The sequence below is a fragment of the Phalacrocorax aristotelis genome, chromosome 3 (assembly GCF_949628215.1).
Source record: "Phalacrocorax aristotelis chromosome 3, bGulAri2.1, whole genome shotgun sequence".
Taxonomy (NCBI): Eukaryota; Metazoa; Chordata; class Aves; order Suliformes; family Phalacrocoracidae; genus Phalacrocorax; species Phalacrocorax aristotelis.
Genome location: NC_134278.1, coordinates 44,597,375 through 44,614,032, shown reverse-complemented (window position 1 = coordinate 44,614,032; position 16,658 = coordinate 44,597,375). Strand labels below are relative to the sequence as shown.

The following is a 16,658-nucleotide window of genomic DNA, read 5'->3' as shown; positions in this document are numbered from 1 at the left end:
CCCATTTTAGGAGGGTCTGAACTAGATACCCTTCATATCTTTTACAATAATCCTATTTTCCATTATGATTATAAATCCTGCTTTCCATTAGTATTACAGCATACTCCTGCTAAAGAAGTATCCTTAATTCCCACTAACATATTTATTAAATTATTTTATATAAAGGCCAAAGAATAAAATCAGCTTACTGACCATCCTTCTTTGATCTTCTACATTCTTTTACTGATAAAATCTACAAAAGTAATGAAACACTAGAATTTGCTAAATAAAAGAAGAATGACTTAACTAACCAAGCTTGTGTTAATATTGCAGTCATTTGTCACAGTAAATTTCACCATCACCTGAGCTCTGCCCTCCATCAGCTATGTCCTCTGGAACAAATGTCTCTACAAAATCATCCCAACATTTCATTTTTAGTGGTCTACATTTGACTGTGCTCGTTAATACTTTGGCTCTTCCTTCATCTCCAACAAACGAACTCCCACCAAACTAACAGATCACTGATATTTTATTTAATTTAATTATCCCCATAAATTCTATAGCCTTGACACCTACCCCTTCTGGGTTGAAAACTAACCCTGGCAAAGTAGATCCTTAAGTGCCAGGTATGACCACTTCTGAAAATGCAGATGGACATTTCATAACGTGTCCTAATATTCAGTAACTTTGATTTCAAATGGGCTTTATGTACATTTATTGCCTACTTGTATAGTTGGTACCCTATAACGTTGGAAGGCCAGGCTCTTATTTCATCAGTAGCTGAGAATGCTATAAATGTCTAAGCAGAAGGTAATTGGTAATTTGATTTTTGCACACATAACACACAAAAATGTAGAAGTTTTTTTATACCTGCAGCCTTCTGGTGAAGAGGATGTTATGCTGGGCTTTAACCATCACTTTTCCACAAAGTGGATTCACAAAAACCTTTTGACAAAAGCATTCTAAAGCCCTGAAGGCAAACTAGGCAAGAGAGAAAAGAGGAGGGACCTTCGCCTGGACAAGTAAATGAAGACATAAAACAGTGAACAAGAAATTTTCACAGGGAGTGATGATTCCAGTGGAGCATCTCAGTTTGGGCTCTTTAACATATCCACAGAAGATCTGGCCAAGGGTGAGAGCAGTGCAGCTAGAAAATCTGTTGAGACAAAGCTATTCAAGGTAGCAAGGACGTGGGCAAAATGTGGTAAACTGTAAAAGGACTCTCAGATGAGTGGTTGGTTTATAAATGGCAGCTATCAAATTAGCATGAGAGTTTAAGTCGTCCCAGTGCTCAGCAATCGAAAAAAAAAGTAATCAAAGCTTAGAAATCATTAGGCAAGAGAGAACAAAACAGAAGTGAACCCTATGCCCATGCAGAAATCTATGCTTTGCCTTCTGCTGCATACAATTCTCTTACCCTCATCTCACAGAAGATATACTAGAGCTGTAAAAGAGTCAGAGAAGAAAAAAAGCTTCATCAAGAATATGCAACAGCTTCCATTTGAGTAGCATCTGAGTAAATCAGAAATCTCCAACCTGGAAAAGAGATGACTGAGTGCCATGAGAAGAATACCTAGGAACTGACGGTTTGATGTCTTTTCCAATAGAAGAACTAGAAGGAATCAAGTGAAACTGGTGGAAATCAGATTCAGAACAAACAAAAAGTAGTTCTTTACACAACATGTAGTGGGCCACCTTACTGGGTAACACAGTGGATGGGAAATCTTACACAGGCTCAGTGGGAAAGAGGATAAAAGCTTGGATAAGACCCCTATTTTGGACTGCTGAATAAAGCGGAATCACACCCTGCTCAGGAAATGCCCGAGTTAAAAACATCACATACACTTAGCTGGTTTTACTCTTTTTCTCCAGGTATCACAAACTACTGCTAAAGCAACTAGCCAATGATGCACCACTGTGTGGCCATTCTTACAGTCACACCCAATGCTGCCAAGGGCACCTCTCTCTTTTGAGGCACTACTTATTAAGTAGTAGATAGAGAGGCAGTTTAATTCAGCCCTTCCACACTAGGTCATCTAACAAGAGTGGACTGCAGCTTAGAGAGGTTTTAGAAGTCTAAGTTTGAAAACAGGTTGACTTAGGCAGATTAACTCCTTCTGAAGATAAGTAGCCAGCAGCATTTTACGAAGATGTTCAGGACATTCAAACATAGAGGTTCCGCTGCTTAAACCCAACCTTTTACTAAATGAAGGCCTACAGTGACGTGAATGCGACTAGCCAATATCATATTTCAGACTACTAAAATGAAGCTGTTAACAGGGTGTAAAAAAAATGGCACTGTTGACAGTGAAGCAATTGAATTTGTTTAAAGATATTATCTCTAAAACTTCCAATGAGCATCATGTGCAACACAAAAAGCAAAAGTATGTGCATTGTGATGGACTTCTTACACAAGTGAAGGAAGGGGAATGCAAGAAACTCTGAGGGACCATCCAAAAGAAGAACAGCTGTTCCAGTAATGTTAAAACATCATAATAAGTGCTATTTGTACAAGTGCAACAAATGGATCGTGTTTTTAGCTCTTCAATTGTCTTGCCTCTTCCTTTGTTATTAACATGTTATTAACATGTTGTTCATGGTATTAAAATCATATGTGGGTCCTACTCACTGAAGCTAAAAGTGACACGCTGCCCAAATAATTCACTCAGGTGGTTGGAGCAGAAGGTGTTTTCAGCTTCACTACACCCACAGAATAGCAGCTTTATTTTCTCCTGAGGTTGCGTAGGAAGATACTGATGGAGACTGCAAAATATAGAATAGCGTCTACTACACCCAACAATGTTCTAAAATATAAGACTTCTTCATGAGACTCTATAGAAGAAACCAGGTATGAAACACTTCTCTACCACAGGCCTGCCCCAGGAAATTGGCTTTCCACAGGCAGACACTGAGCAACACAGAAACTGCAGCTAAGCCCAGCCCAGCTTCAGAACGCTTGCTATAGCAGCACTGCAAAATCGAACTGAGGTAGCCTGGAGCAAGCAAAGAAGATGGCAAAGAAAATTGGCAATTACAGCAACACAGCTACAATGACTCCTTTCTGTCCTGCTTTTAAAGTGAGAAAATGCATCAACTGAATAGTAACCAAACACAACATGATGTTATAACACTAATTTAATTACAGACAATGAGCCACAGTCTCCTATGACCTATCTCACTAACTGCAGAGTTGACTCTGCCATACTTACTCATGGTGCACTCACTTACCATATAGGGGCTTCAGAAAAGAAAAAGTAATCAAGAGGATAGCTCAGAGTATAAGATATCATATTGTCTACCATGTGGTAGTGGCAAAATTGCAATTAATTAATTTACATACTATGAGAATTGCAACAGAAACATATTTACTCTGACAGCATAACAACTGCTGGGAATTTGAAACAGAATACAGAAAAGATTCTTGTAAATGTTTTTGATAGCACCCACATTGCTGAGCTGTGGGAATTCTGTCTGCAGCAAAGGGAAATTACTTCAGTGTCTCATAGAATGAAAAAAAGCCAACATTAATTGCAAAGATAAAGATGAACAAATAACCCAGATACAATCCCTTACTTTGTCCACTTTGAAAGAATAATAAAATATTTATTTAGAAAGCTTTAAAATATTTGCAAAATATTTTTGTGCATAGTTTAGAAGGAGAAAAGTTTATTCAGATAAATATTAGAAAGGCTGTTATACAACAAGCCAGCTCACAACTGCCGTGCTACATTATTTCCAACAATTTAATTGAACTTAGTAAAACTATTGACAATGCCTGTATCAAAAATTATTTTAAGAAGCGAAGGAATGTGCTGTTTTCTTGACACCCAACTGTAACCGGATTACTGAATAATTAGTAACAAAACTCTAATTTGTATTTAAACCTTCATATTATGCTACAACGACAATTTAAAAAAAAAAAAAAAGCAACAAACTTATTTTTTTCCAGGCCTCCTCTTATTTCAAGCAAGTTTTTTTCCCCAATGAGAAGCAAGTAGCACTAAGTTCTCATTTCTCAACAGGTGGTGTAAAAGTAACATGTTCACTTCACCAGACACTGCTATGAATCTTCAAATATCCTCTGCATTGCTGGCGTCACCCAGCAGCATGTCTATTGGGCCACGTTTGGTTGATTTCACATGCAGAAGAATTCAAATATAGTGCTAAACAGACATCATGCTGAAATATTCCTTAGATTTCTTACAACATGGTATCATAGTGAACACTATGAGGTCAATAATTGCAAGCCTGGAATCACAGCTCAGACTGTATGCCTTCCCAAGTTTGCAGTTATTATTCTTACGTAGGAAGAACGCATGAAAAAAATGAAGAGATATTAAAAAGAGAGTTAGGAAGGGGAGAAAATAGTTTCATCTCAGTATTAAGCATCTTTAAAAGAGACATCTTCATCAAAGTTCTTAGACAAGGAAATTGCTGGTGTGGCGGTAAACGACAATACTATATCCTGTTCTGAAGTCTTGTGAGGCGATTGGGAACTGATTTCGAGGTAGGGCATTGAAAATAGAGAATGGCACAGGACAATATGAATTAGTACAGCAAAGACAAGAAACAGATTGGTCAAAAGTCTTGAGGCTTCTCAGACTGTGGGGAAGAACGTTAAGAGTTAGAAGATGGCATGGATGTATAAGTAAATGAGACATGCCACATAACTGTGATATTACTGGTTGTGCATAAATCATGATGGCAGCAGAAAAATTGCTTGGTATTTCATAGAACATGTTTCAATTTTCATAGAAGTTGCCATCAGTGAGACAAAGAAAGCAAGGATGTAAGGAATCATAACAGTGCACGGTTTGCCACCTCAGGGACATTCATCTGACACCCCCGCAATTGTAGATCTGCATCCTATAGTTTATCTATTCTATGTGGATCAGTATAACATGGATGTGCCAGATTTCCAGCTGAACGGTAGTTCCACTTACAGTGCTTCTCCAGTCCCAAGCCACACACAGGTAGGTATAACTGCTTCTGAACAACTAACTAGCTTTCTAACTTGAGCACTAGAGGAGGATTTTCGTGCTAAAAGTCAGGCTCACAAAGAGGCATGCTTTTCTTGGCCCTCTTGAATCCGTACAGGCAGTACACAGATTTTCCCACATCCGTTATGATAGTCTGCATAATTTGGATGCAACACATACTATTCCTCTAGTATTATCCTACTACACTTAGAAGAATGTTGGATTTCAGCCTGTACTGTCCCAAACAAGCCTGTACTAGATAGGTGTTCAGGAGTTGGTGACAAATAGCATTGGCTCAGAACCTACCAGTTTTTCACACTTCCTGAGTCCTTGGTCAATCCTAAAGAGGTAGGTTTCACAAAAAGAATATGGATGGTGAAAGGGGAGACATGGTCATTTCAGCTATGGATCATATCCATACCACATCAGTTACACCTACATTTTTAGTACCTTAACATAAAAGCAGAGTTTTAGTTTAACTAAAATGTTCTGGGAATACTGTCTTTATTGTTTTAGTTCCACTATGAATCAGAACAGTTGAGGTTGGAAGGGAACCATGGAGGTCACCTTGTCCTATCCCCTGCTCAAGCAGAGCCAGTAGCCTGGGACAGTGTCTAGATGACTTCTGAATATCTCAGTGGACGGAGACTCCACAACCTCCCTGGGCAACCTGTGCCAGTCCTCAGTTACCCTCACAGGGGAAAAAATTGTTTCCTGACATTCAGAGGAAATCTGCAGTGTTTCTGTTTGTGCCCATTGCCCTTTGTCCTGTCACTGGGCACCTCTGAAAAGAGCCTGGCTCTGTCCTCTACACACCCACTGTCCCTTCAGGTATTTACATACATTGATAAGATCCCCCTGAACCTGGCTCAACAGTCCCAGCTCTCTCAGTTTTTCCTTAGAGGAGAGAAGCTCCAGTCCCTTTATCATCTTCCTAGCCCGTCCCTGGACTCTCTCCAGTATGTCTGAGTCTCTCTTGTACCAAGGAGTCCAATAAAGGACAACTGTGAGTTATTAACATATTCTAGTGGCGATCAACTATATATATTACACAATGAAAAAATCTGAACAAATGTTTCAATAGTTATTAATTAGGATAAAATTGTTTCATTTACAATAATTAATTCTTTTCATTTGGAGACTTTCCCTCCACATTAGACTTCTCTTGCCTTTATACTTACCAATTATATTTACAAAGGGTGCATTTGGCACTGGCGCTGCCTTACTTGCCCAAGTTGCTCAGAACTCAGCAAAACCAAAATCCATTCCAGACTTTGTTCTACATTTGTGAATTCTACTTGCAACAGCTTATATGCAAGGAGATGCAATTGCACAACAGAGCCTACCAGTTCTGTCAACTGAGGCAGAATTTGTTGTTCAATTGCGTTTCCTTTTTTTTGTTATCTTGTTCACAAAGTTTGGTCTAACTTAGAACTTCAGGTTTCAAATTCATTAAAACCACTGCTTTCGGATGCAAGTTGCAGGTAGACAACAGGCATATGGGAATTCACTTCAAGTTACCTAGCAGGTAACTGGTACAAGCAGGTAATATCCTTATGAAGGGTATCCTTTGAATGAACTGAGTAAAAGAACCTGCAGCAATTATTAAAACAAACAAAAAACCAAAAAAAACACATCTACAGCATTTAACTAACAAAAGCAATAATTCTAGATGCTTGGGAGAAATGAGAAAAAAAAAAAGCTTTCGTTTAGAAACAATGTTAGATGATACAGCAAAGCTATGTGATTGAGCTCTACCAAAGCTGTATTAGTCAAATAATACAGCTGAAATAGTTTAGTTTCTCAAATATAATTTCCAACGAAGAAAATGAAATTAAAGTGATCCCAGGAAAAGTTTAGACATGTAACAAGAGGAAGCCTTTCCCAACCTACACAGGAAGCTAAAAGTGAGGGTAAGAGCTTCTTTTGGCACAAAAGTCTCAGCAATGACTAGATGTTACTAAAACAATAGAGTTGATTTGGGCTGTGGAAAGAAGTAACACTCTAACATGTTATCTGTAAAGTTGATTTCTAAGTAGCATTGCTTTTAGAGTACAATTGCAAGGAAAATACCTTTCATTTGGTACTCACATATCAATAGTAAAATAGTGAAAAACAAAATCTCATTATACTGCAAAAGCAGCAGGTAATTCTGATTTGTCAGAACTAGGTCCTTAGATCTATTCCTAAAATGTCTTAGGGAGAGCCTTTTCCTCTTTATGATTAATGTAACAAGATCTCAAAACCTATTTGGATCATACAGTCTTTCATACCTCAGGGTTTTGCTTACAAAAATTAATTCTCTAACCTTATCAAGAAACAATGCAATATATTTCAAAATACAAACAATCAGGAATGTTGTGTGCACATGAAGAAATTATCTGTTGACAGGGAGGAAAGACGGCATGGAAAACCCCTGAAAATAAACTGCTTGAGAATGAACTGTGACAGTTGTAAGTACAAAGCCTGTATGTAAAATTATTATCTACTAGTTCATTTCAGAGAAGAAAAATTCTGCTAAGGATTGAACATGTTCATTGTGGAAAAAAATTAGAATATTATTGACATTTGAAAATCTATTCTAGTTAATTGATATAATTTTGTTCATCCAGATTACATGGAAAATCTACATCTTTTTCAGAAAGATCAAAGTCCTGTGACTATGAACCCACTCAAACGAAAAATAAGGAAAAAGGAGTTGTTCTGACTGGAAAACCAATGCATTTTGTACAAGAAAATCTTGAGGTTATATAATCACCTGCCAACACTGTAAATGCCTACTAATGAAGTCATGCAGTAACATTTCATTTTGCTCCCAGAGGGGGGAAAAAAGAAAAAAGAATCTTTTAATTGGAAATCACTTAGCTTGCTAGAGCTATCACAATGCACACATACTCTCTAACTCACTTGTCTCACTGCAATAGATGGAGACAAACAGCAAATTACAGTATGTCATACAGAAAAGTTTGTCTAAAATGCTGTTTGTTGCTTAAAAAAGAATTAATAAAATACATTTACCATTCTTTATATGAGTCTTTTGGGGTACAGAGCTGACTACTGTAGCTCTTAGCTCATTTTGAAAGAAGAGGTCCTTCAGGAGACGCTGAACAGAAAGATTGAAAACCCTAATTTTCAAGTGTCAAATCTTGCAGTTTCACTCTGTATTTTTAATGCAGTTTTTCCACACAATTTCTTATGGGCTCTTTTTCTTAAAGCAAAAAACACAACATTTTGATGTACAAATGTAACAAACTCCCAAATCGGGTGCTATGCTTTATGATTTAAATTCCAATGTTTCAGCACAGCTGGAACTACAAGACTAACTATACCAACTGGAAGAAGGGATGGCAAGCTGTTACCCCAGAAGGCTGGCCCTTTGTATTTTGCTGAAGCTCAGGTCTTTGGCTTGTCTTAGGAAAGCATATCATTTTACTCCAGACTACAACCTCAAAGGAAAAAATGATAAGGCAACCTCTGTTTGACATTCTCCACTCTTCTGCATACAGTGGCTCCAATTCCCTCAGTCTGTAACATGACACACATGTAGTTATCCTTCAAAAGTGTTAACAAACATTTCTTTGCAGTAAAGGAAGGAAAGAAGTGGCAATTTGAAAAAAAATATGCTGCTCAGCTGACTTGCTATTCTCATCAAGAAAGCACCACAGTTTCAGAAGTAGCTTCATCTAAATCAAAGTAGACACAGAACATGTGAAAACCGTAAAAAGGCTCTGGAGAAAGCAAATATCCAGTCTCTTGTACAAGCTGTTTTACAGGAGTGCAAAAAAAGAGAAAACAAACAGCAGAGATCATGCTGATTCATTCTCATAGAGCCCTGTGTAGAACTGAACATATTTCTTGAGTAATCTGTGAGATCTTAAGAACTGCATGACAACCTCTCTAGACAGAGCTGAAGGTAGGCTGGTACATTAATCACATCTATAAGCCACAGAAACCAGAAGCTACGGTAGGCAAGTTCTGTATGTCACAATGATTTACAGTGTTGTTACCTCAGTTTTATTCAAGGCAACTCTGACATCTAATGCTCCCAGAATCCCATCCACTGCAGTCCTGTGCTTATGTGGAGAGAAAAAAAAGATCTCACAAAAATCAGTGAAAGGGAAGTTTCCCATGGCAATGGCTTCTTCAGGGTTAGAAAAGCAGCAAGGTTCTTCCAAAAATTCTTCCAAGAAAACCCAGAAAAAACTGAAGGATAGAAATAATATCAGGTAATTTTAACAGCTAAGTTTGAAGCATGTGAATCTAGTCTTTATGATTAGTATAGAGAGAGATCTGGCACTTCCAGATGGTGTTTTGTGTCATTCTAAATAAATTTTCTCTCCCTCTTTATCATCCTCTGGAAATGCCCGTTTCTCTTCACTGACTCTGAATGAAGCTTGGCGTCATTCTCCTAAATCTTAGAAAATGAATAATCAGGTAGCTCAAATTAGGCAAAATCCCCCTAGATTTAAAAACATTAACAATCTCATTTTAAATACGAAACATTATTATTTTTTTAATCAACCCTTGGGTTTTGGTTTTTTTTTTTAATTATTAGAATCAGAAACATAGTCTGTAATAAACTTTTTGCCATCTTCCTACAGAACATAAATCTCATTCCACAATTATCTAACAAAGCTTTTTGTCCATTAATATTAGAAACTGTTTGGCTGACTTCAGAAAGCACAAGTTCCATATTTATAGCTGATACTTAAAGTCTGAAGGACACGTCCTACCAAATTACAAAAATTTTGAGGCTGATCAAATTACTATATACCATATAGATCATTCTTTTAGGATTTTTTTTTTACTAGAAAGTACTTATGCAGCAATTTGGAATTTGATCTATTGTAAAACTGATTATTTTTCTTTTCTTTTCCATAGGGTATAAAGATTTTAATTTGCAATAACAGTCCAGCAAATATCAAGTAGCTCAACTGGAAATAACAAGGTGAGTCACAGTGCCCCAAATCTCAAGGTCAGTCGCTAAGTGACCAAAGTAGAAGCTGTTCCTACCACACTGCTTGAACACTGGCTACAGCTGCCCAGGGTACAGTGAACTCTGGAAGGAATGTATGTCGCAGGTGTGGAGGAATGATATAGCACCCATGTTAAAATATTTCAGTCAAACCAGAACAGCAGCCCTGCAGTGTATCTATCATAAACAAGCATATATAGCACATGCTAGTCCTAGAGAGCTCCAAAATCCCTCTCTGTGGGAAAGAGTGATAAGCAATCTGTGTTACAGCAGGCCAGGGCACCATGGCAAAGCAACATCAGCAGCTACGGCAGTACAAAGTCTGCAGCAGCAGAACACACAAGCATGCAGACAAGCTCAAAAAAACCCAAGCAATCAACAGGCACATCATCACAGTGAAAGTAACATTAAGGTTAACAATATTTCTTAAATACACAGAAAATTAAGCCTCAGTTCTAACCGAAAGAGAGAGACAGAGTTGACAGGAAGATAAAAATTCTGCTCAGCTAATTAAAGGTATAGAACAGTTGTCATACACTGTATTACTATTGTAACAAAACAAAAAGGTCACCACAAAAGTTTGTAGTGCTACAATTACAGTGTAGGCAAAATATAAAATAAACTTACTTTGTTAGAGAAAACAGACCTTTAAATTAATTTCAGCTTTAGTCTCTGAGTTACAACAGGATGACTCAAACTTAAAAACACCAGTCAACTAAAAAGCTACAGACAGCCCAACATTTTGAACATGTACATTATAGTGAAGGTTAGTAGAATTACTTCATATGAAGAATGGTCTTACTGGAAAAATCAGTTTTTCAGTTACTCCAATTTCAGCATCTTGGTTCCATTTTCCATGCTGAGAATTTGAATTAGATTTCACAGGGAATATTTTAATCCTTACATTTCAGAAACACTTGTTTCTGAAAATAGGCTTTATTACGCTTAAAAAGTTACCATGGCCACCTCTTTGAGGATATCCATTTATGCCCCTACAAAAATCCACTCTCAAGCTGACTTAAATTGCATTTATTAATATTTAAATTCCCTCTCCCCATCCTTCCATGCTTTAATCACAACTGCCTCAAATGTCTGGGTTCTACAAAAAAATCTTCCACTTCTGACTTCAGTGGGGCATAGGATTCATAGAAAGATGTGTACTGCCTACCTCTATTAGGGGGGGGTGGCGTGGTGGTGTAGAAAGGAAGACCAATCATAAATAATGATAAAAAGCTTAATTATGTTCTTAACATTTCTTTCCTATGGCATGGATGGGGGTGTTTAAAGTTATATACTCTACTGAATGTGTAATAATCTGGAGTTTTCTATAGGCTCAAATTTAAAGCTTGTTCAGGATGATATCTATAACCATCCCTGTCCCCGTCTCCCCCCCCCCAACCCTACCTCCCCAGGTGATTTTTAATATTATTAAAAGAAAAAAAAAAACTCTGGACTTACTCGGAAGTAGTCACTGCAGGCTGCCAAGACTGCTTTATGTGCATGGAATTTTTGTTCTTCAGCAATAAGGGTGATATCACAAAGTATGCCATCACTTCTTTGTTGGTTCAGGGCTGCCAGGACAGCATCGTTATGGGAGCTGGACTGACAAAGCCTCTGACCTGTCAGCATTTCCTGAACGCTGAGAGGGGAAAGGGAGAAGGCCTTGTCAAAAAAAAAAATGTAGGAAACAAGCAGATTCTGTCAGAAATAAAGAACTTTTTCTAAGACAAGATTGTTTGATGATTCTTGGAAAAAAATGAAGTCAGGAACCCTGTCAGGCAAAAATATTTATATGGTATAGACATGACAAGAAAAGCTCAGTATAACAAAGTATTATGAAACTTGATTATACACTCAAATTCAGAAACCTCAACTGTTCCGATTTTCATCTGCTGCACTGGAAGTCAGCTGGACTCAGGATTAAATCAGAATTAAGTGAGAAGAATAAAGGGCCTAGGTCAATTGAGTGACAGAAAACTTTAAATGGCTCAAACTGGTGTATTAGTTGAAAGGAGCGTGTGTGTGTGTGTATGTGTGTAACTAGTCCTACTAAAAAGAATGAAGACTCACAGTCTGAAACTGCAATACTGAATGTTTTCAGACCATTTCAGGTCATGCACATTTAAGGAGTGTTGTAGGGTTTTTCTGGTTTTTTGTTTTGTATTGGGGGCAGAGAGTATTTGCTTGTTTTTAAAATGCTGAGGCTTTCCACCACCTCTGAGTATCTCCTTGTACGAATACAAGATTTCCATGTCATCCAGCCTAGGATTGTCTGACTGCAGCTTCCTTTTCTACAGTAAAAGGAAGAGACAATGTAACTGTTGATGCAAACAGAAACAAAGCAAACAAATCTGCAAATCCTCTTTGGCACAAAACTATGCAGTTTATTTGTAATCTGTGACACTACACCAATTTATATTGCCCGAGAATCTAGGTCTTTACAGAAGGTGAGTTTACAGAGAGTCATTCTTGAGTAAATCAAAATGAAGGTATAATATTTTTTTTGGTTTTGATTAAAGGGTAGATAAGCTATCATCTTTCCACTGCAATCACGTAATTCACTCCAAACACATGCTATGCAGCACCTAGGTGCCTGCTATATTCTCCTTTCCCATCAGCATACATTCCCTGTATTGCCTATACCTTGGGCATCTGTAAACTAATGCAGACCTGCCTTGCAGACTGTTTGCTCTAATCTAACCTAATCTTTAAAAAAACAAGAACTAAGACATTAGTTGCAGAAGGAGGATGGCCTAATTAGAATTACACCGGAACAACCTGATTCTGAATTTCATTCCCTCATTAATTGTTCAGGTTTCACATATGGACATACCCTACATACATTTCAAAATTATTCATTGAAATGCTTCTTCCTCCTTCAGCTGTTGCTTGTGGAATTCCACTGATAGTCTGAAGTGTACACTTGTCAAGAAAAGTAACTTGTTAAAATACAAGGGAACTATTTTTAACAATTATTTCCCTTCTGTAATTTCTGCAAAGTGACTAAATCAACATAGTGCAAGTATAATAAGCTAATTATACCTAGAGATGGTTTCACTGTATTTCTATTTTTATTAGCCTCCCTCCCACTGTTGTGAGCCAAGACCTTCATTCCTCTTGCTTTTTTCACCATCATCCAGAGGTGAAAGTCCTTTTCCACAAGAAAAGGCCCATTTCACTCATTAGAAAACAGATCGGAGGGACAAGGCACAAGGGTAATTTTGGAGAAGAAATTTTATATGTACACATATGTGTGTATACACACACGCACAATCTCAGGCATCTGTGGTTTTAAATTGAGCTCTATCGTAATCCTTTTTTCAATTCAATGACCACAGTGAAAATCAGTTGTCTGTAACCCTTGTGTTAACAACATACGAAGAACGTATACACATGCACGGCAATTGAGCTGGAATTCATGAATGAAAAAGCCCTGATTCATTAAACATAACATGGCCACTTTGTAGTGATATTTTCAGCTGATAAACAACAGCTATAAATGCAAGGAATTCTTGATTCTCTTCTGCTGCAGAAGCATGGCAGGGAAAGGGGAACAGAACTGGAATTATATGATGTCCCAGTAATATCAAGTACATCTCTGACCTCCCAGATCAGCCCATGAGTGTTAACTACTCTGTAAAACAGAAAAGCTACCAGCATATCAGACTAGTGCAAGGTTCTGCAGAAAAGCGACTAGATTAATAAATTCTTCTGAGTGTTCTGCCTGAAAGTACTCCCAGAAACTAATTAAATTATAAATATAAAATTATTTGACGAGACAATGGACAATACAAATAAATGAGAAAGGCTAGACTGGCAAGTACATATAGATGATTAAGACGTTATAAAAGGGAAAGAGACAGAATGGGAGATTCTGGGAGGCAGGCAGATAACTTTGGAGAGAATGCTTTGAAACCATTTCAAAGAACTGGAAGAGTAATTTATGTCCCAAATAGTGGAACACTACACACACCAAAATTACTACCAGCCACACATTCAGATGCGTGAACGTAAAATGTCAGTTGCTTCCACAATTAAAAATTCCAAGTACATATGAAGGCATAAATAACATAACATATGAAGAGACTGTGGGTCCCAAAACAACCCCAGGCACGCTTCTCTTTGCTAGAGATAAGTGGCAACAAGAAAGTAGTATTCTGCAGATTCTAACATGGATATGTATTTAATAACATGCATTCCTACCTAATAAACAAAAATATTAGTTTCATTTTTCTACTCTTGGTTAACTGATGCTTTGGTAAACATCATCCTAAATGTGAATGACTTTCTACATGCTACCAGGTACTATACCTCAGGCACCTCTCAGATGGCATCTTTCAGTTGTGCTCTTCTGAATATCAAAGCTTATAATCCTGTAGGGAAAGCAGCAAGCATTCCAGCTAGAAAGAGAGAATGGAGAGGAATGTTAAAATTCAAAGCATACACAGCCTCAGCCTTGAAGATCAATACTTTCACGATGTGTAATTCAAAAGCAACTTTCTTCAATTCTTTTATTGCTGAAAGACATACCATATAGCCTAATTGCATGTGAAATTTTATTGGCTAGATGGAGTACAGTCTGAAAGCGGCTTTTCCTCTAGTCTTTTATAGAAATTCACACCCTATCATCTGAACTTCCTCCACCTACTGCCCTTGAGGCACATCTCCTTTCTGCAAACTCAGGAATACATCTTTATTAAAAAAAAAAAAAAAAAAAAAGGAATAGTGGTGAGGAAGGAAATATCTTCCCAAAAATCCCTCAATTTGAAGAGTAGGCCAGAAACATCTACTGGTGTTTGCTCACTTCCCCGAATACCATACAACTACAAAAACCTTACATCTCTCACAGTGTAATCTCACAAGTCTCTCTAGGGTCTAAGAGGTTTACCACACACCTAAGCTCATGTTTTGACTATAACTTTTTTTTTTTACTATTAACTTTTCCTAAAGACACAGTTGGGTAGAGGAGAGGGGATAGGTTTACTGTATACTTCAAAAGGCAGCTCAGTGCTATGACCAAGTACCACTTTCAACCTGGATGAAGGGCAACAAAGCTGGTGAAGTGTCTAGGGCACAAGTCCTATGAGAAGCAGCTGAGGGTTGTTTAGCCTGGAGAAAAGGAGGCTGAGGGCAGACCTTATCACTCTCTACAACTACCTGAAAGGAGGTTGTAGCGAGGTGGCGGTCAGTCTCTTCTCCCAAGTAACAAGTGATAAGACAAGAGGAAATAGCCTTAAGTTGCAGCAGGGGTGGTTTAGATTGGGTATTAGGAAAAGCTTCTTCACCAAAAGGGTTGTCGAGCATTGGAACAGACTGCCCAGGGAAGCAGCTCCAGTCACTATCCCTGGAGGTACTTGAAAGACTTGTAGATGTGGTGCTTAGGGACATGGTTTAGTGGTAGACTTGGCAGTGCTAGTTTAACAGTTGGTCTTGGTGGTCATAAAGGTCTTTTTCTAACCTAAATGATTCTATGGTTCTATGAAGAAACCTTCCGGCAAATACAAACAGTACAGTACATACAAGCAGGATGATCAGATTTATAAAATCTCCAGCTTTTTAAAAATTAACCTATGCTGCTTAATGACTACTGAATGTTGCATTTTTAACAAAAAGGATAAAGGAGGTCATAACAGATAATTACTCCCCAAAGTTGTCCAACCATTAGAGATCTGTCACTGATTTCCCAGTACCTAAATACAGAATTTTGCCATCACTGCTCCTTGCCAGTGTGCCCCTGTAAAAGCAGACATCTTTAATACAAGGGGTTTTTTTACGCTTTCCAATTAAATTGATGCCCTATTCCAGCTGCTATCAGAGGTTTCCACTGAGATCAGCACTGAAACACCACAAACACCCTTTTGTAGTGTTACTAATTAAACAAAAAGAAAAGCTAGAAATAATCCCATTCTTTGCTTATATTAATTTGGTCTTAATTTTGACCCTTAATCTTACACTGTCTGGTAGTTTTACTTTGAAAGCCACTAGACTAATTTCAGGGAGACCGCAATGTATATATGAAGGCAGAATTAAGTCCTTAGTCATTTCCCAGATAACAAACAAGCAAGCAATCTGCAAGAAAGGACTATTAATCCTTCTCTATTTCTCCTGAATTACAATTCTTCATTCTACAGACAAAACTTCAGTTCCTACTTGCCAGAGAGGCACACTGACATCTACCTTTCTGCAAGTACCGTCACCTGCACCACAGCAGTGGAAGGACTAAGTAGAACTTTCCAAGAGTTTTTAATTTTGGAGGCTAATAATTTTGTTTAGCTGTATGGTCTTGAATACCATATAAGGAACACTCTTGAGAACTTGTATATTTCAAGTTCTTAGTCCAAACCACAGAAGGAGTAACAGCCACTCAGTTCAGATACAATTGTATGTTTAGCTAGGTGAAATGTAGTTTTCCTCCATCTCATTCTCCACAACAGCAGCTTCTAAAACTTCAGCCTGGGACAGGCACCTGGCATAGAAAACTACATCCTGAACAGCTGAAGTATCCAAAGAAATAAGTTCTTGAAAACAGGGTTGTATGGCAAATTGTTAAGTGGTGTAGTAGCTAGCACAGCTGACACATAACATTTCAAGTTGATATGTCAGGTATGAAAGAAAAAACAGATTTTAATAGAATGGTCAAAAGAAATGTACACTACCTTGGCTGCTTATTTAAACCATATGTGGATCGTTTAATGTGAAAATAAAGTATTACAATTCAGCAAAAT

The 16,658-nt window shown here is 37.7% G+C and overlaps 1 protein-coding gene across 5 annotated transcripts in view; it reads right to left on the bottom strand.

Moving 5' to 3' along the window:
• The window catches only part of KLHL32 (kelch like family member 32), a 151,452-nt gene that overhangs the window by 87,237 nt on the left and 47,557 nt on the right, over window positions 1–16,658 (bottom strand). For all 5 annotated transcript variants that reach the window (XM_075087321.1, XM_075087320.1, XM_075087318.1 and 2 more), the window contains 2 exons: window positions 14,245–14,333; window positions 11,392–11,572 (listed from right to left, as the gene is read on the bottom strand). In XM_075087321.1, the coding sequence (XP_074943422.1) occupies window positions 11,392–11,572; window positions 14,245–14,267 (204 nt within the window). In that variant the 5' untranslated portion in view covers window positions 14,268–14,333. The remainder of the gene's footprint in view (window positions 1–11,391; window positions 11,573–14,244; window positions 14,334–16,658) is intronic.